General features: G+C 36.9%; 1 protein-coding gene across 1 annotated transcript in view; it reads right to left on the bottom strand.

Annotated features, from left to right (window-relative positions):
• Positions 1-250: 250 nt before the first annotated feature.
• The window catches only part of KIF5B (kinesin family member 5B), a 77,964-nt gene continuing 56,886 nt past the window's right edge, over positions 251-21,328 (bottom strand). Inside the window, exons 15-27 of the mRNA XM_024750075.1 lie at positions 19,283-19,489; positions 17,247-17,390; positions 11,876-12,064; positions 11,110-11,227; positions 10,491-10,552; positions 10,287-10,396; positions 9,434-9,535; positions 8,359-8,419; positions 8,179-8,250; positions 7,932-8,036; positions 6,788-7,004; positions 6,097-6,213; positions 251-2,704 (exon numbers count right to left, since the gene is read on the bottom strand). Coding sequence (XP_024605843.1) covers positions 2,688-2,704; positions 6,097-6,213; positions 6,788-7,004; positions 7,932-8,036; positions 8,179-8,250; positions 8,359-8,419; positions 9,434-9,535; positions 10,287-10,396; positions 10,491-10,552; positions 11,110-11,227; positions 11,876-12,064; positions 17,247-17,390; positions 19,283-19,489 — 1,521 coding nt within the window. The 3' untranslated portion in view covers positions 251-2,687. The remainder of the gene's footprint in view (positions 2,705-6,096; positions 6,214-6,787; positions 7,005-7,931; positions 8,037-8,178; positions 8,251-8,358; positions 8,420-9,433; positions 9,536-10,286; positions 10,397-10,490; positions 10,553-11,109; positions 11,228-11,875; positions 12,065-17,246; positions 17,391-19,282; positions 19,490-21,328) is intronic.

Genomic DNA, 21,328 nt, shown 5'->3' with positions numbered 1-21,328 from the left:
AGAATAACACGGCAAAGTGTCCTCATCACGTATCAGGATACACTAATGTAAAATAACACAAGGGAGACTGATGGTTCATCTCTAGCTCTTAATTCTTCAGCCTACGATGTCCAAAGCCTATGCAATACATTAGGAGACAAAGTACACATGAATATAATGACATATCAGTCACTGTTCTGTCAAGAAAGAAGGCCACTTGGTCATGTAAAATCAACCTAATACGTCACTGAATTGAGTTTTAAGAAAGTCATGACATTTCAAAAAATTTTTTCCTCTTTATTTGAACACGGAAGACATTTACAGCATGCAGGTTAGCTATAATTATATGGCGCCTTCCCAAACCAATTATCTTTGAATGTATCTTCAAGCACTGAAAAGAAACCAACACACTCCACAGGTGGACTCAGACTCCTTTCTATCACCTCCTGTCAAACTGAGTTATGCACAGTAGTTTTCTTAAATTAGGCAAATAATTTAATGGATCACCATGAATAAATATTTTTATTTCACTGAGTTTCTCTTCTGAACCATTTATCAATACCACTCAGAAGAACATTAATATAGTCAGTCAAAAATAAAAGACACTGCAAATTGAAGTAAGTGTCAATGTTCCAGATGATCAGAGATTTTCATTTGTAAGAGTAAACGCTGTGTTTAATGACCTACCATAGCAAAAGCAGTTCAGTGAAAACAAATTTAGGAAATTCTCTGTACACTTTGTGAAAGTCTGAAATTATAAACAGAAAAGAACCATTAGGATATTTAACCCAGCACTGTATACTCTGAACCACATGCCAGTTAGCATTCATTGTTTGTTACACAGCACCAACACCGTGATGTATCTTATAAGAACGAAACTACCATGTTCAGACAAAAGAGAGAAAAACAATTCTGCTTCATCTAAGAATATTGCCCAAAAAGCAAGCTTTCGTTTGAAAACAAAATACAAATGTGTATGTGAATGCAGCCAAACATTTCTCCATTTAGAAAACTATCATCACAAACAGGTGGTAGCACTCTTTCTAAGTGAACTGCACTGCTTCAATCTCGCTGCTCTACAAGGTTTCATCTCAAGTTTTGGAGTGTCTCTTTTGATCATTCCTAAAAACAATACAATCGTTTGTAAGGTTGCAGATCGTAACAGCAAGGATTTTTGACTGTTAAAAAAATAAATTTATCTTTTAAATGAAAACTATTATAAAAGTGGAAATTGCAACAGTTAAGGAAATAGAAAAATACGCCAATTATGATCTGAGTCTTCTGACTACGGCTCCAAATTTAATACAAATATCTGTATATAAAACTTTTTCGAAAAGTTAATTCTGCCACCCAGATCCTAACAGAACTTTCCAACTTTCTCTTCTGAGTAACCTTAAATCCCCATTCTCTGCAAATTTCTGCTAACACAGCTGCAGTTACCCACCCCCAACTGATGAAGCACACATTGAAATCTCTTCCCCTGTTACTTTTACAGCTTCTAAAACAAACTGCTGACTCAGTTTAATCATCTGAGGAAGAAGAAGAGGTACAGTTAACGACAAAACTACCAGCTACTGCCAACAAAATAATTTATTTGAGGATTGTTAGTGACCTGCAAAAAATTTACTACTTCTTGACTAAACAAGAAATAAATTATAGTGTTATGACTTAGTGTACCAGGTAAAAAACCTCAGGGATTTCAGACCAAAATTTAACCTATATATTTATAAATTTACCATATATTTGTCTTGTCCTTCCACATTTTTTTCTCAATTTCCATAGGCTATAAATTTAGATCAAACAATACGGTACTAACAATATAAAATTATGTTTAATCCTATAATATCTTAGTTCACTTCACTATAGTAAGATGACAAATCATTATCCGTCCAATTCTTCTATTAATTAGTGGGCTCACCAAAACAAAGCAGGGTGTTTTCATTCCATAAACCTATGTGGATTAAAGCACTGGGAAGAACAGAAATAAATTCCTTTTCCAAACTCTCCTTCTTAAACAAAAGCAAAAGATTTGCTTTTGATATTGTAAAGTATTTCTATTCAAGATAATTCAACAACAGTCATTTCATGAGATAATTAAGTAGCCTTGCTCAGTCTCAAATGTCTAGTTAGGCAGTTTTAAAGGTTTCAGTGCTCAAAGAGTAGTTTTCAGAAGCAAACTTCGGAGATGATACAGATAATTTTTAACTCCGAAGTCGTTTCAAGGGATTTTAATGTACAGTACTGACCTGATATAATTTGTGGGCATGTAGTGTTATAAGTGGTAAAATTTAAGACATTTAATCTAAAGGTTCCATTTCCCCTAAAATATTGTTTTAATAAGAAAAGAAGAAAAACAAGCAGTAGCAGCTAGGTAACTTAAACTGAGATTAAAAAATAAACACAAAAAAACAAGTACAAAAAGCACAGTCCTGTATGACACAGTTAGGTTGGCACAATGAAGACTAAATTTAAGACATGAAAGACAAACTGTGTAATAAATAGGGCCACAGTCGTAAACTGTCGTTTTTCCCTTCTAAGACACCAAAATTGCACTCTAGTTGTGTTGGGAAGCAGCAGAGTTTACGAGAAGAGAGGGCAGGAAACAGCTGTACAGGCCAGGTACAATTTATACACTAAAAAAAGGTTATAATTCTAAAGTTCCCAAGGGATACAGGCTATAGTCATTGATATAATGTCCTCTTCATACTTCAGTTACTTTTAACACCTGAAGAGGAAGAAAGCACAGAGAAAAATATTTTTATTTATACAAAACTTGTGTTTGAGATAATCATGAAAAGAATTAAATAAAATATACGAATGAGTTTAAGAACATTTAGCCAACAGCTTTGACCATTTTCCCCAAAACTGAAAAGATGGCAACATTAAATGACTGAATTTTTCCTTTTATATGCCTCCTAAGCAGAGCCATTTAGGGACAGTACAATATTGAAAGGCGGTCACCCTGCATGTTTTTACTCCCCGCAAGAGCTATGAGTGAGCAGATGTGTAAGTTAGATTTTTTTTAAAAAGATGATTAATAAAATGGCAGCCAGTAGACAGTGGCAGTGACATTAAGCCAAGGACCGCTAACTAACTAGCGACGTTACATACATGGCAGCCGTAAGAAACAAAAAGGGGCCGGGTGGGGATAAGCAAGAGGTACGTGCGGTGGGGAAAGGGACAGTGAAATAAACAACCCCAGGGACTTCCCCGGCACTCCAGTGGTTAGGGCTTGGTGCTTTCACTGCTGTGCCCCGGGCTCAATCCCTGGTCTGGGAACTAAGCAGCTGCAAGGCGAGCGGGTGTGGCCAATAAAATAAAATAAAATAAACAACCCCAGCAGCAGGTGTCACCTAGAGGCATCCTGTGTTCAGCTGCCTATTTGCGGCCGTGTTTATCAGAAAACCTCCACCTGTCCAAAGCATTACGCAGTTAGAAGAACCAGCCATGTAAAACTGGGTACTGAAAGTATCAGTATCATTCATACATTGCCATCTTTTCCCAAAATAAACCCAGTGTTTTGAAATGTTTTTCTTAATAATTAAAAAATAATTTAAAAATCTCTACAAAGTATCTAATTTTTTCAACAATTTATCACTTATGTAGATCATATACTCCTCAATCATGGGTTAAGAATGATCGATGCAAGACTTTAAAAAATAATAACCATTATCCTTTGGACCAGCAATGAAACAAACCTGTAAGTGGTTATACTTTTATAGTTACTTCAAGTCTTGAAAACCTGGGTTAGCCAGGTTAGCCATCTCCCTCATGTGCTTAAGTGCTGTCATGACACTGCCATCAGCATTCTACTTTCAAGCTAAAACCCAGCTGTATTTAACAAAGGCCATGGACTGTCCTCTCTGCAAATGAGACAGGAGTTCGAAGTGCACATGTGAATTTTAATGTGAGGACAATATCCAAAACGGATAAACTTTTACCCGTATTTATAATTATCTTTTGAAAACTGCCCAGCTCCACTTCCAGAAAAGGCGGCTTGCATCTACTCAGCACCCGTGCTGTACTAGGTAATGACATCTTAACTTGCATAATTCTCAAGAATGACTTTCATTTTATTAGTAAAGGGGCTCAACAAGTTATTAATCCAAAGGGGGAAAAACAGAGGCCATCTCTTAATTGGCAGGAAAACTCCTGTAATGTCTGCTGATGTGACACAATATTAAACACGTATCACCCACAGTGTAGTCTGTAAACATGTTTAAAAGAATCCAATAAGTGCTTCTAATAAACAGGGAATAGAGGAACAAGGCAACTACACACAGAAACAACCGAACACATCCGAGGAGGCATATGCTCAAGGACACTGGCCTAGTCTATTCAGTAAGTCAGTGTCATTAGAAAAGGGGGGGTGTTACTCTAGATTACAAGAGACTTAAGGCGAATAACCGCATGTAAACATCAGTCCTGGGTTACTCCCTGGTGTAGACAAACCAGCTGTAGAAGACTTAACCACAAATAAATCATTAGAAAAATCTGAATATGGATTGGTATAATACTAAAAATATTTTGTCAAGTGTGATAATGTTATTGTGGTATGTAGGAAAATGTTTTATTTCAGATACATTAAATGGTCAGAAATCCGTAATTTACTTTTACACTTAAGAATTTTTAAAGAATTTTAAAAGGAGTCAAAACGAGACAAATTAACTGTTTAAAAGTAACTTGCTCAAGCTCATAAAAGTAGAAAAATCAGGATGCAAACTTAGATGGGCCTCCAATATCTGTACTCTTTTCACTGTATAATCCTCTACCGTGTGGACAAAAAACTGTATTAAATTTATGGACACGTGATTCCTCCAGAATATTGCATAATTTTCCACTCAAACTGAGAGCCAACGTTATGCAAAAATGACAAAGTAAAAAGCAGGATTAAAATAAACTGACTTTAGTACTGTTAGAAACAAAGCCAGTCCCCATCTCAGAGTTACTACTGCTTTTAGTTTCCACACCACCTACACACTTGGGATTTGCTGAAGAATTTAATCTGAGTTCCTGTCATATGATAAAATATTAGGCAGCTATAGACAGTCATGCTGCCTAAGAATAAGTTCAGAATATACTGCCAAGTTAAAAAAGCTGGCTACAAAGTAACATATATAGAATAGCGTAGTATGTTGGCAGTATGTTATATTAGAATGTTTATTAGACACTTCAAACTTTCTAATTTAAAAGTTATAATATGTAAAGAAAGCTCCAGAAGGATATATACAATATATTGGGTAGTGTCTCTGGATGACATTTATCTTCTTGATAATTATCTTTCTGATAATTCTTCATCCCCCTACAGGGAACAGATATTACTTGTATTTAGAAAGAAACAAACAAGAACTCATAAATCAGTTAGAAAAACCACTCACAATAGGTAAATGGGAAAGGACACAGAAATAATTCATAAAAAACATACGTATATAAGTGGGCCAATAAATATACGAAAAAATCCAAATTCATTAATAAATCAATGAGACGCTTATTTTAGCCTATTAAATTAGAAACTTAAAAACTATTAATACTCAATACTGGCAAAGATGCAACAAAATGCAGTGTCCTTGGCTAAATACAATTTGGTGTGGTCTTTCTGAAGAGCAGTATGTTAGTATGTGTCAAGAGCCTTAAAAATGTTCATTTTCTCATAATTCCACTTATGGGAATCTTCTGGAAATAATCTGAAAGTGAGGAGGTATAAAAAGATGTTTCATACTTCAGATTTCATACATGGAAATTTCAATTTTGGAAAATTTCAAGTATGGAAAAACTGACATAATTAAATGTCCAGTAAAATAGTTATAAACCATGGTATATTCATCAGACAATAGCCAGAGCTTTGAAAAATGACCCAATATTACATTAAAAACAGCAAGAGCACAAATTTGAATATACATATAGTATGATCTGAACTATGAAAAAACTAGACGAAGACGAAACTATGCTAAGTTACTTTTATAATCCCATACATTATGAAGAAATCATAACACTACTGTGAGAATCCAAAACACTGCTTATCCACCAACGGCTGAACATCCCCACGGACAGCGGCGACTCCGAAGTCAGCCAGAGAGCACAGACCCGAGGGCGCCGCGTGAGGCCACGCCTGCTCACCTCCTCCGCCTCGCACGGCCGCCGGCGGGCCGTTCTGCACAGGTGCGCCTCCCCCACGAACTGCACTGGGATGAGCCGGAGAAGCTGTCGGATGTTGCCCAGGACGAATAGGTTTAGCTGGGATGAAAAACAAACACTGACTTCAGGACAAATAACACACAACCCCAATGACTCGTTAAGTCTCTTTTCTTATCTACAACAAATTCCCAAATGCCTTGTTTTTCTTTGCCTTCTTGTTTCTCAGTGAATCCCTCTATCTCTCTTTTTCTTTTTCAGTTACATCCTTTTCTCCAGGACCTATACAATCCTTAGCCTCTTAAAAACCTTATTCCTGCATCAATGCCTAGCAATTAAAGCATGAAATACCGTGCAGGACATTTTCTTGCAAGTCTCTTCTTGCTTTCATAACATCGCTCTACACAGCTGTCCTACACCTGACCAGTCTTGCTTGTCTAGTTCTGATTTATCTCCTTGTCCTGTTAATTAAGGTGGCTATTCCTCAGTGCTCTGCATTCCCAACAATGCCACTCTGGTAAATTAGAAAATACAGACAAAAACCACCGTGACATCACATAAACAATCAATCAGATTACGTTCTCAAGTAAATAAAAACATTCAAACCAAAGCAAGGTTTAAAGGTTTTTTGTTTTTTTTTGTTTTTGGTTTAAAGGTTTTATTGTGTCCTACTAACCAATCTGTGCAGAATGCCCTCTTCTGGCCATATTCTTTGACCTGACTGCTTCCTTTATACGATCTACTTCCTGCTGATAGCGTTTGCGATCGCGAGATGCATTTTCTTTGGCCTCTTTCAGTGCCGACTCCAAAGCTTTCACTCTCTCAGCTGTAGCTCTGAGTCGCTTTTCCAGCTTAGGAAGCTCACAGCGAAGATCTGCGTTATCACGTACCAGCTAAAGGTATACAGGAAAAATAAGGATTCTGACTTTAACGATGATTTGAAAAAACAGAAACATTTCATCATTTCTCTTGAAAGAAAAACTACATTTTATACTAAGGTTTTTCTCACTTAGCTAATTTAAATAATTTAGACAGCAACAAAGAATACATATACCCATAAATATCATCCTCACATATGTTTCTCCCCAAAATATAACTTCATTCAATACTGGGGAATTGGGGAGACTGTTCTTTTTCCCTATGACAATATGCTACAACACTGTGTTAGGTCTCTTCATTAAGATACTCATCTGGTGGAAACAAGTATCTTTTTAGATACAGCAAGATCCACAATTACACATAAACTTGGCAAGTCCCTTAATAAGCACTGAAAGCAAGAAAGGCTAAAATTCCCTTAACCTCACTCTACTGCAAACATCAGGTTTCTAGTAACGAAGACATACAACAATAAAGTATGCCAAGAAACTTAAAAAGTAAGTAACTGAATCACATATCAAGCCTTAATAAAAAATAAGCAAAAAACCCCACAGTAAGCATTACTTTAAAAAAAATACGAACTCCCTCATTACTGTAGTATTTCAGACTCTGGGGCATGAAGTGTATAAAGATCAAAAAAAAGGGGGGGCGTATTTTAACTCAAAGACTTGTCTTTCAGAGATTTAAAAATGACCGTGAAGAAATTAAGAAAACTAACAGACCTGAAACCCTACGAAGAAAAAACAACACGTTTTCACTGACCTCTTGCTAAAGGCTGTTAGGAATATTAACTCCCATAAAAACTGCTAGTTGTTTGTTTCTACAATTGCGTGATAAAATAATGGAATGGCTCAGGGTGTGAAAATCCTTAGGACTCTGAAGACTCAGATACATGCCACTCCTCAGACTTTATTGCAGCGAACACAAAACGTTCTCCTTGTTACCTGTTTGTGGACTTTGGTGAGCTGTTCAAGATTATTCTCGAGAAAGGAGATTTTTTGCTTCTGAGCAGCACTGCCTCCGGTGTCGTCCGAATCAACCTCGGCGCTCTAGAGAAGACGGGCAAGTGCTATGAGACCAAGTAAGGGCAACGCTTACCTCCCCACTCTTATGACAGTGTGAGGCTACCCCACTCAGAATGCAATCAGACACAGTAAACACAGTAACACCGACCCAGTATTATTTTATTACCTTTTTAACCCTGGTGGCCAGGTCCTGAACAAAGAGCTTCCGCAGGTTGTGTAAAGTCTGAAGTTCCTTCGCCTTGAATTAAGAAAGCAGTATTTTTAGAAGTAGGTCTTCAAACTGAGTAACTAGGGGAAGAACCCACTAAATATTCCCCAATCCTATTTATATCCAAGTTTTTCTTACCACCGTCTCTTCCAAACCCTTCAGGTCTTGTCTCGCTTGTTCTCGTCTATCTTGCATAACCCTAAACAGTGGAAGAATATACAAATACATTTTCAACTTTGAGTCCGTAAATTCTATATTTAGCAGAAATATTGAATCAAATATTTTTATCTGACAGGATCAATGCTTACAAATAAGTAAAAGATTATCATAGAAAAAAAAGATCATCATAGTTTTAAAAAACAGCTTACCAATGTTGTGTCTTTCAAAGAAATTTCTATATGCCTTGTAATTTTCTAAATCTAGGGTTTATTAGAAAAAAACTGTCCTAATATAGCAATGGAAGCGATGAAAGAAAACGTGGCAGAATTCAAGGAATAAGGAGTGGTTCTTTTTATATTTTAAGAATATGCATTATCATATAGCATACTGATCTTTATCCAAAATAATTCTGATTAACTGAAAATTACAGAGATTATAAATTATTGCAGACTAAAACATTTTATGCATTTTAAGTTAACGTTACTCTAAACAAAATTATGGCTGAGATTCAGCAGAATTGTTAAAAAATCAACTCTGAGCTGGTCCTGTGGGTGTGCCCATCCTAACCAACTGTTCCTTTATAAATTGTCTCTGATAAATTCAACGTATGTGAAAGTTATAATCGTGAGTTTTCTACCTGCTCAGATTATAGAAAACTGTGTGTTGACTATACTTTTAGTCAGTAAATAAAAAAAATAATAAATGGCAAAAACCTCTGTTCAAAAGGCAAGGCTAAAACAATAATGGTCTTTTATTTATGCAAGATCAAATCTGACAAAAATTCCGTTTTTGTGGCAGATCCTGAAATCTTCTAAATTACCAAATGTCATGTTTTAGGTGATTACCAGTGAAATATTAAGACCTGGCTTTCACTGAAGTACAAGAAAGTATTGCAAGTTTTTAGGTATAAATCAAATCAACTCAGAGGGTTTAAGAAAAACACCCTTTAGCCTACACGAAGTGAAAACTTTATCCACTGGATATTTCTGAGAGTAATGCCAGTAACTCTCTCATTTAGCTTTTACTTTTATACTTGAACTAAGGGTCTACTCACGTAAGTTCACGTAGCTTTCTGCTTTTGTCCTGCTCTGTAGCTTTCAGCTTCTCGTGCTCCGCTCTCAGGCGCCCTTGCTCTAATGCCATCTTCTGGTTCTGGCTGACAAAGTAAAAACCTCGCAGCATCAACATCCCCATCTTCTAGATGTTGCCATTAAAGCTTTCCAACTCTCCAATTCCACAGTCTCACCATTCAAACACGGCAGGCCTCCTCTGTTAGGATGTGACCCCCAGCAGCAAAGAGGACTGGGCTACGTTCAGCCCACAGTACTTTTTATACTTTGGTTTGAAACCATAACTTGATTTTCTATCTTTCATCTCCCTGAATTCTTATCCCTAAATCCATTAACGATAATCCCCATGTCCCAAAGTTTGCCATCGTTTTTTGTTACTCTCCTCTGGTTCCTACTCAAATCATGATTTGGTCACAGATCTCAAATTTCTATAAATTCTGTGCTATACGCATATGGTTCTGGAAGTAGGAAAATGTGTCCCAGGAAAATGGAGATGATAACTCCTATTAAAACACACTTCTAAAATCCACAATTTCCAATAAAGTTTTTCTCAGTTAAGAATATTTTTTAAAAGTTAAGGAAATGATTCGGAGGAGACAGTAGTATCTATTTGTAATAATGGCTGAAGTTGGGAATTCTTTACTTTTTACTGAATATTTACATCAAAAGACCTAATACATTTTTCCAAAATTTCCTATGGAACTTAGAAGTTCCACTCATAAATGAAAAGATTCTTCATTTTCAAGTCAAAAATTGTTTCAAAGAAAAATGCAGGTTTCTAATAAGGATATACTGTCCACCAGTAGTTTCTGCTATCTCAGAGGAAAGCATACTTACTCTTGAAGGTCAGTGATAAGTTTTTCTTTTGCCTCGACTTCATCTCTCAAACTACTAATCTGTTTTTGATGTGTTTCTCTGTGGCTTTGGATCTGCTGTTCAACGGCTTGCTAAAATCATTGGGGGAAAGATATTACGTCAGATTACTCAAGATTAACAAGGATGAATGAAAACTGTGAGGATCCAATGCTACGTCGGACTTGCCTTGACTTCATTTGCAGTCTGAACTTTATTCAAATGCTCCTTTTCCATTTCATGCACCTTCTCTGTTTGGGTGGGGAGAGAAAACAGAAGAGAGGAAATGGGCCTTAGAGTTCTTGATATAAACCAAGGGGCAAATGGGTTTTATGAGGCTATGTTCCTTAACAGTACTTGACTTTAAATTATCCAAATGCCAAACGGTAAATCTTGCTCTCTATGCTCAAGACATACTGACTTGTAACTTTATAGTCTTTGTGTTTCCTTTTACTTTCTTTGGTTTCCTTTACTTTCTTTGCCAAGTCCTGGAACAGATGGGTTAGCACACGGTAGGGAAATGAAACAGCTTTCCCCTATGTCAGGTACACACACACACACACACACACACACACACACACACACACTTTATAACTTTGTGGGAAATTCCTAGACTGGCCACTTGAATATTCAAACACGATTTCAAAAATATGTTTCAAAGCCACATTAAAATGTGTTATTTGTTTACTATTCCAAGTTACCTGTATTCCTACTAATCTCTATCAGTGTGAATGTTGACTACAATTATACTAAAGTAGGTAATAACTTACAATAGAGATATAACTCATAAATAACCGGAAGTGAGTACCTTGTGCTCGAAGCTGGACTAGTTCTTCACTGAGGGAATCCACAGACTCCTCCAGCTGCCTTTTCTTTTGCTCCACATTTTGAAGGTATTCAGTCAATGACCTGATTTTGGCTTCATGCTTTTGGGAAAAATATACTGCTATGAGGTGGAATAAAATCTCTGATACATACTTTTTTGTCCAGAATATTTGAAAGTAAGCAAGTTTTATCGACATTATCTAAACATATAATACATTTACAGAATAAGATATTTAAACCTAAAATGTTCAGGGGCAAGATTTACAATGATAAAGAATTTAATCAATGAAATGGTCATGTGTACAAGTTTTTAACACTTATAAAATAAGGCACTAAAGGCTGACATATGAGATAATATTCTTACTGTTATCTCCAATTAACATTATTACCCTCCTCCCTCCTGCTACAATTCCGATCTTGGTGAATGGTCTCACCCATTTAGTTGCCAAAGCCACAAAATCAGCCCCGCATTTTTATTCACCCCAGAATCCTTCTAGATTCTTCAATAGTCACATCAGTCACAGCTCTCTAGTAAATTCCTATACGTAACGTACATGTTACCAAATATAACCCACTTAAATCATGCATGTTACTTTAGTGCAGCTAGAGTAAGAAAAACTAACTGAATTAACCTCTTAATGTTGTTACTCAAAATAACCTACGGAAGGTCATTTTTAGTAACACGTTTACAATAGATAAACTTTACACACGGCTGTTCAGGAATGAGGACCCTGCTCTGCGGCACATACCTGGGAGATGCGAAGCTGGCACGCCGCCAACTCCTTCTCATTTTCTTCCACTTTTCTGCTGCTCTCAGTCTGTGTGCTTTCTAGCTGTCTGCAGCGCTTCACCATGGTTTTCACTTCTGACTTCATTTTGCTAATGTAGAGCCTTGCGACAGTGAACTCTTCATCTATCATGCCAGTTCCCTCAGGCTGCTGTGAGAAAAAGGGAAACAGAAATGAAAGACAGAAATGTCTAGTTAGTGTTTACCCAATTAGACTCTAAAATCTTAAAACAAAATTAAATATTTTAATACTACTCAACATTTGTAGGAAGTCTGGAATTTTTTCTTTTATTAAATATTGTTTTTAATAAAGGGTGAGTAAAGCAGAGCTTGATTTTTGCTTTCCTTACTTTCTAAAACTTAAAGTTAATACATGCCTACAAGGAAGATGGATGTAAGCGTAAAAACAAACAAACAACACTAATGAACGCTGCCTCTTTCAATTTTTGGATTTCCTCCTCAAAGGCCCTCTACAGTAAATTCACTGTTAATCATGTATATGTCCAGTTCAAAACTTAACAAATAATGATGTTTAGGTGGCAGGGAAATGATGACTTTTAAGCTCTCCAAGGAGGAACTGTGGTCAGTGTATATTCCTTAGTAACTTTCATTACAAAATTCCAGTACGATACTCAGTGTCAAAAATAAGGAGCTCAGGGGAATTCCCTGGTGGTCCAGTGGTTAAGACTCAGCACTTTCACTGCTGGGGCATGGGTTCAAGCCCTGTTCAGGGAACTAAGATCCTGCAAGCTGCACAGCACGGCAAAAAAATAAGAGCTTGACCTTCCTGCTACAATCTGGAACAAGACAAGACACTCTCACCAATTCTATTCAACACAGTATTGGAAGTTCTAGCCAGAGCAATCAGACAAGAAAAAGAAGTAAAAGGTATCCAGACTGGAAGGGAAGAGGTAAAACTGTCATTATATGTAGATGACATGATATACACTATATACAGAAAACCCTAAAGACTCCACACAAAAACTACTAGAATTGATAAATGGAATTCAGCAAGGTAGTTGGATACAAGATAAACATATAGAAATTGGTTGCATTTCTTTACACTAACAATAAAACATCAGAAAGGGAATGTAAAAAAACCAGTATCTTTTAAAATTGCACCAAAAAAATAAAAATACTTAGGAATAAACCTGACCAAGCAGGTAAAAGACTTAACTGCCAAAGCAATCCTGAGGAAAAAGAAAAAGGCAGGAGGCATAACCTTCCCAGACTTCAGACAATACAAAATACAGTAATCAAAACAGCATGATACTGGCACAGAAACAGACATATGGAGCAAGGGAAAAGAACAGAGAGCCCAGAAATAAACCCACACAACTATGGTCAATCACACAGCTTTGACACATGAGGCAAGAATGTACAATGGGAAAAAGACAGTCTCTTCAGCAAGTGGTGCTGGGAAAGTTAGACAGCCACATGTAAATCAATGAAGTTAGAATACTCCCTCACATCATACACAAAAATAAACTCAAAATGCCTTAAAGACTTAAACATAAGACATGACACTATAAAACTCCTAGAAGAGAACATAGGCAAAACATTCTCTGACATAAATTGTACCAATGTTTTCTTAGGTCAATCTCCCAAGGCGATAGAAATAAAAGCAAAAATAAACAAATGAGACCTAATCAAACTTAAAAGCTTTTGCACAGCAAAGGAAGCCATAAACAAAATGAAAAGACAACCTACGGACTGGGAGAAAATATTTCCAAGTGATGTGACTGACAAGGGCTTAATTTCCCCGATATACAAAACAGCTCACACAACTCAATATCAAAAAAACAAACAACCCAATCAAAAAATGGGCAGAAGACCTAAACAGACATTTCTCCAAAGAAGACATACAGATGGCCAAAAGACACATGAAAAGATGCTCAACATCATGAATTATCAGAGAAATGCAAATCCAAACTGCAATGAGGTACCACCTCACACCGGTCAGAATGGCCATCATTAAAGTCTACAAATAACAGATGCTGGAGAGGGTGTGGAGAAAAGGAACCCTCCTACACTGCTGGTGGGAATGTAAGCGGCTGCAGCCACTATGGAAAACACTATGGCAGTTTCTCAAAAAATTAAAAACAGAGTTGCCATATGATCCAGCAATCCCACTCTTAGGCATCCCCTTGTGGTTGCCAAGGCGCAGGAGGGGAGAGGAGTGGGAGTTTGGGATTAGCAGATGCAAACTATTATATGTAGAACGGAAAAACAAGATCCTACTGTAGCACAGGGATGTATATTCAATATCCTGTCATAAACCATAATGGAAAAGAATATTTAAAAAAATGTATGTGTGTGTGTGTGTGTGTGTGTGTGTGTGTGTGTGTGTGTGTGTGTGTGTGTGTGTGTATAAGTGAATCACTTTGGTGTACAGCAGAAATTAACACAACATTGTAAATCAACTATACTTCAATTAAAAAAAAAGAGAGGAAAAAAATAAGGAGCCTGAGAAGGAAGAAATAAACCTGTCTTTGTCTACAGATGACACAGTTGTTTAAATGTAACATAGTATGTGTAAGATCCAGATGACAAAAGAAATCAAAGAAGGACTACATAAATGGGAGACGGTCCATATTCATGGACAGAAGACTCAATATTGAGATGTCAGTCTTTCCCAACTTGACCTATAGATATAATATAATCTTAATCAAAGCCCCTCCAAGTTATTTTGTAGATATTGACAAAGTGATTCTAAAGTTTAAATGGTAAGACCTTGAATAGCCAACATAATATTAAAGGACAGAGCTGGAGGACTGATGCCACCCAACTTCAAGACTTACTATAAAGCTAGTAATCAAGATGATGTGGTATTGAAAAAAGAACAGAAAAATAGGTCATTAGAAATGAGTGGAAAGCCTAGGAATAGACATACACAAATACAGTCAATTAATCTCTGACAAAGGGAATTCAATTCAATAAACTGTGCTGGAAAAACTAGTCATCCACATGTAAATACAGAAGAATTTAATTTCAGAAAAATTAACTCCAAATGGATCATAAACCTAAATGTAAATACAAAACTAAAAAACTTCTGGAAGATAACACAGGAGAAAATCTAGGTGACCATGGGCTTGGAGATGAGTTTTTAGATATAACACCAAAACCACAATCCATGAAAGAAAAAAATTGGTAAGTTGGACTTTGTTAAAATTAAAAACTTCTGCTCTACAAAAGACACTTAAAAAAATGAAAAGATAAGCCAGACTGGAAGAAATATTTGCAAAACACATACCTGATGAAGGACTATTATCCAAAACATACAAGGAGAACTCTTAAAACTGAAGGTAAGAAAACCAACAACCAAATGCAAATTAAAACAACAATGAGGACTTCCCTGGTGGTGCAGTGGTTAAGAATCCGCCTGCCAGTGCAGGGGACACAGGTTTGAGCCCTGGTCGGGGAAGATCCCACATGCCGCGGAGCAACTAAGCCCATGCACCACAACTACTGAGCCTACACTCTAGAGTCTGTGAGCCACAACTACTGAGCCTGAGTGCCACAACTACTAAAGCCCACGTGCCTAGAGCCCGTGCTCTGCAGCAAGAGAAGCCACCCAATGAGAAGCCCGGGAACCGCAATCAAGAGTAGCCCCCGCTCGCCGCAACTAGAGAAAAGCCTGCGTGCAGCAACAAAGACACAAGGCAGCCAAAAATAAAAAATAAATTAAAACAAAAAACCCGTACAACGAGATAATATCACACAACTGTTCGAATGGCTCAAACTAAAAAAACTGATGACCTCAAATACTGGTAAGGATGTGAATTAACAGAACTTTTATTCACTGCTGGATGGAACAAAAAATGCTATATAATCCAGTTTGGAAGAGAGTTTGGGAGTTTCTTACAAAGCTAAGAACATATGATCTAGTGAACCATAATGTAAAAAACACAAAACAAGTAGAGCTGAAGCAGCACTTACTGATGTTTATTAACAGGAAAAGAACTACATGCAAAACACAAAAATATCGAGGATCCTGGTTTTTTCTTTAAAGAACCTATTTGCAAGGCTGACTTGTTTTCAAAATACTGTAATGGTTTAGTGAAAAAAGCGGTTTAGGTGTCAGGGTATCTGTACTATTATCACTCTGCCACTAGACATAAGCCAGTCTTACTCTTTATTTTCTCTACCTTTACCACTTTTCACTTAAATTAAGATTATTTGAACATGAAATGGAAGGATTTTTCTAAAAACAAGTCACAAATCTACAAAGCAAATTTTGAACAACACCTTTCTAGTGTTCAGTAATATGAAGGAAATCTACTTTTTCATCCCAGAAGATTCCCACAGAGCTCGATCAATCTCACATTGCTTCACCATAAACAGGACAGGACAGGATGTTCAGACTGATGGGGAAGAAAGAGCAAGCCATGTCATCCAGCATTTAATAACAACACTTTGCTCTGTTTCGATGAGGTGAGCCAGCATTAAAAAATGACATGATTACGAGAACGAAGGCCTGCCTCCATCAACAAACAGTAGCTCTGAATAACATCTAACAGAAGGAATGTGTGCTCCACAGTGAAAACTTTTATTTCATTTCCAACTCTTGTTAAACGGCTGCTTAGTTGGTTCTCACTATAAACCCAAGTTTAAGTTTGTTCTCTTTGTTACTATAACTAGACTTTAATCAAAAAAGGAAGTCTAAACAAATACCTACTACAACATACAAATCTTTCACGTTATGTGTATGTTTTCGCAGTTAAGAGTCTTTGGTTTTTTGGTCTAAGTTTTAAAATCTACCAGGTCACAAATTTTTTTTTTACCACAAGCTAGTGCTAATATAATCAGTATTAGCATCCTGAAAAAGCTTATTAGAAAAGAAAAAATAAGTGTGGCAAAATTTTGATTACTGATTAACTCTAAGGTTCATATTATTCTCTTTACTGTTATATGTTTGAAATTTTTCAAAATAAAGAGAGAGAGCGCATTAATTAGCAGTGCTCACCTTTCATCTTTTTAAACATTTAAAGCAATCAAATTCATTCACAGTTTACTCCTTGAGCTAATTTTCACTGTTGTTTCAATTACATACTTCCTGTGTGGTAATTTATTAACATAACTTCTAAGCACAAAATCTTTACAAAGAGGAAAAAAACAAACATGGGGTCCAAATAAATGCTACTTACTGAGCATGTCTCCCCAAGCACCCCTTATTCTCCCCCTTGTTCCTCGGCTATTTAAAATTAAGTTAATACCATCTACTACAAACGGCTGTTGTGAGGAGGAGGTAATGGGTATGGAAAGAACTCTGAAAAATGAAAGTATGAATTGTGTAAAGATTATCATGCTTAATATTTGGTAATTACAGTTACCTTTACGTCGTTGTTTCCTACAGCAATCCCTATTTCTGCCAGGTCTTTCAGTAAAGATGCCATCATCTCCGCTGCTCGCTTTTTCTGGTGGTTGGTCATTTCCTTAAGTTTCTGCAGCTCAGCATCTATACTTGCTAAACTTGCCTAACAGAACCAAAACAAAAGGTACTGTTAAATCTATTAAATGAAAGATCAATTCAAATATTGACAGGTATTTCAAGTTTTCACCTAGTACTCGCAAAACCATTATTTTCTGCTTTCATTTTCTTGAATTCTCTACTGAGTTCTGCGAAAGCTCCCAGTTCAAACTTAAAAAATATTTTAGGCCTAAGAGACCATGTAAAGTAGCTATATTGTAATTTCATTAAGGGCAAACAGTTTGTATTATTTCACTCATTTTTGAGATTGGGTAATGTTTTCTACTTAGAAATGGAAAACTTCCAAATTAACTATATTTGCTTTTCATTTATGACCATAGTATGGTATGCTTGTGGAAACTGAGTCTGAGAAAATAAGTGTTAGAATGCAACTCACAGTCTTCTAGATGGCTGGTATGTTTTCTTCATCTGCTTTTTATATACTACTTAGTTTCTGAAAAGAATCCACCTGATAATTACTACTACTTTTGTACTATGATACAAGCAATTATCCAGGAGAGAGTGATAAAGTAGCATTACTATCTGAGTTAAATTACTATAATTATAAATTTAAAACACTAGCTGGCTTACCAGCAACAAAGTCACCACAATTTTGAAAACCCAACCGAATCTGGTTGCTGTAAAACTATTCATTATATCACAGATCAGATACTGCATTTTAAATGTAGGTTACTGACTTTTAGTCAGTATCTTTTAGTATCATTTCAGCTGCTCATTTCCTTAAGTATCTGAATAGCGGTATATTGTGTGTTCACTCAGTTTGACCTGCAGCGTAACACCAGGTCTAAACTACCGGACATCTTCTCTAGCAGCGGAACAGCAACATTGTAAGCATATAAAAAGCAGCAGACACTCCAGGGCTTCTAACTCCTCACCAATACACTGCTGATATATACACTGGGACACAAACAGAACTGCCTTAAAGACCGAAATCGGTGACCAAGGACCCACTTACAGTTTACAGAGTTGTAAGAGACTCCTACTGCTCTTCCAAACAGAAATTAGGTTTGCTAATAATGCAACTCAGTTAAGAGTTATAAAGGTGTCTTGATCTCCACGGTATTAAACTGTAACTACAAGCTAACTGTAAGCTGGGAGGTTAAAAAGGGAAAAGGAACTTCTCCAGGGGCAGGAAGCCTTTTAAAAATGCCATCTCATAGTGTTGACTGCTTTCCTGTAGACACTTGACACGGACAGGGAGATAAATAGTGAGCAGTGACCCTGGTCCAACTCTAAATGTGATTCCTAAACAAGAAGTTAGCATTAACGACAAGAAAACTTTTAAGAAAAAGAGCTCATCCATGGTGATACTCAAAATACTGCAGCAGCAATCACAGCTGTATACTATTTCTGGCATCACTGTTGGGGGGCAGCAATTCCTGCCTTACAGCTATGAAAACGAAACCCAGATCCCCTGGGGAATCACAAGGACGATCCAACTACACTGTCCTAGGAAGGCACTGGTCCGAGTGCTGGAAACTTTAACAGTGAACAAAACATAAGTTACATGAAGTTACATATCCTGCTATTTTATTTTTACGTGCACATTTTCAATTCTAGTTTGAACAATTAGCTAATAACTTTACTGAGCAACTAGAAGCCAACTTTTACTTTTTTAACAGTAGAATAATATTTGGAATAGTCAATATGTTTTAAAATAGCATTTAATTACGTATTAATAGATGTTTAGAAACTAAAAAGATAACCCTCCTCCCTCCACCTCTAAGCCTTCATATATGGGAGGAAATAAAGTTGACACTTGAGTTCCTTAAGAACTGACGCTATCAATCTTGAGCTTATATAGAAATAAGTTACTCAGGTAATTTTTCAATTAAGAATACTTGTTGTATAGTATTAGGAAAGAAAACTATATCCTACCGATTTCTGATTCAGCTCATCACTAAGTAATTCATATTCCTTAGTTTTGTCTTCAACTTCCTGAGACTTCTGATCATAGTTGACAGCAAGTTCCTCTAAGGCTTGTAAAACTTCCTTTACTTCTTCCTTAGACGCATCATTTTCTGCCTGAAGACGATTCAGCTCAGCCTGCATATTATCCTGATCCCTTCTGGTAGATGCCAGAAGCTATACAAAGGAATAAAAATATCTGTTTTACCCAGGTTTTTAAACGTACACAGGTTTTTAAAATGTATACAAACCAAAAATAACCTATTTCCGTTATCATTTGCAAATCACAAAGGGAATGAAATGTGGATGTTATTATGCATGGTAACGTTTATTCATTCAACCGATTTCCTGAATGCCTATTATGTGCAGGCTCTGTGCTAGACACTGTGGGAGATGGAAAGGAAATCAAAGATTCCTTTGAGGAATCTAGTAGAAGAAAGACAGGTACACAAATAAATGCAATACAAAATGAAATGTAAGAGCCATAAAGGAGATAGGACATGACAAAGTGCTTGGTAGTATAGGAAAAGGGGGGTATTCATGGAGAAGGTGGCTATGACAGGAAGATTTCTGTCATGTACAAACTAACATAACAGAAAGAAAAAGGCATACAAGGCTCACAATAGTGGGCACAGAAAAAGAAAGAAATCAGTAATGTTTTAAAAGTTTAGATTTTCTTTGGGCAACAGAGGGTGGCACCTGAGCCATGCCTCAGGAAAACATGTTATCAGTAAATAAAATTTGAACTGGAAGAAGCCAAGAGACTAGTTAGGAGAATACTGTAATCACCCAGGGTCGGTGGCTTTTAAGTAGGGGCATCTGGAAATGTACAGGAGTATTTCTAACGGGGCAGAATGCCAATGGCACTTCGAAGTGGGAGCCAGGGATGCCCACTGTCCTACTATAACGTGCAGGACAGAACCATATAAATGGAGAATTATGCAATGTTACTAGTGCTCCTTTGAGAAACAATACGAGAGGTCAAACAAGAATAAAGATGATCTGACCAGGATTAATTTCACTGATGCTGGGTATCTCTCACTGAAGCTGTATAGTCTTTGCTCCCATCCCCAGAACAAACCTTAAACAAAGGACCATTTTTCAATTATCCCCCCATTCTGCCAAGTGAGATGAAATGAGGGTCCAAAGTGAAAAACTAGAGAGAAGGAACTTGAAAGAAATAAGATGAAAAGTGAAGATGACAGAAACGAACAACAGGTTAGATGAGGGTAGAAATGGTGAAGGGGTAAAAAATGATCTTATTCACTGACATTCTCATTTCCTCGATAAAAGTCATACCCTAAACTACAAATTACTAAAAACAAAGCCAATACAATTCAGAAATCAGTATTTTCTTTAATAATCCCTTTAGACATATATCTGTGTTTAACTGTTTTCTATACTCCTTCCCTCATCATTTCCATGACGAAATATGCTTCATAAAGGGAGGGGGAATCTAAGGTTACTCCAGCTCAGTGTAGTCTTTCCCAAGGATCAGTAAGAAATGATTTGGGGGGCTTCTCTGGTGGCGCAGTGGTTTAGAATCCACCTGCCAGTGCAGGGGACACAGGTTCAAGCCCTGGTCCAGGAAGATCCCACATGGTGCGGAGCAACTAAGCCCGTGTGCCACAACTACTGAGCCTGCGCTCTAGAGCCTGCAAGCCACAACTACTGAGCCTGTGTGCCGCAACTACTGAAGCCTGTGTGCCTAGAGCCCATGCTCCGCAACAAGAAGCCCAAGCACCACAACGAAGACCCAACGCAGCCAAAAATAAATAAATAAATTTTTTAAAAAAGAAAAATGTTTTGGGGAAAATAAGACAAAACAGCACTGTACAAGGAAATAAGACAGAGTTAAAAAGAAAAAAGTCATTCTCCCCCCTCTAGTCAGAACTCAAACTGAAAAAAAAAAAAAAAAACAACTCAACCCCCAAAAACCTTAAGAGGAAGTCAATCTTGGCTTCAGTCTGTATGATGTACTGGTCTCATAGGATACCCAGAGTGAAGCACGAACAT

The sequence above is a fragment of the Neophocaena asiaeorientalis genome, unplaced genomic scaffold (assembly GCF_003031525.2).
Source record: "Neophocaena asiaeorientalis asiaeorientalis breed wild unplaced genomic scaffold, Neophocaena_asiaeorientalis_V1.1 scaffold4, whole genome shotgun sequence".
NCBI classification, from domain to species: Eukaryota; Metazoa; Chordata; class Mammalia; order Artiodactyla; family Phocoenidae; genus Neophocaena; species Neophocaena asiaeorientalis.
Note: the sequence above shows the minus strand (reverse complement) of the source record. Positions and strands in the feature narration are given on the sequence as shown.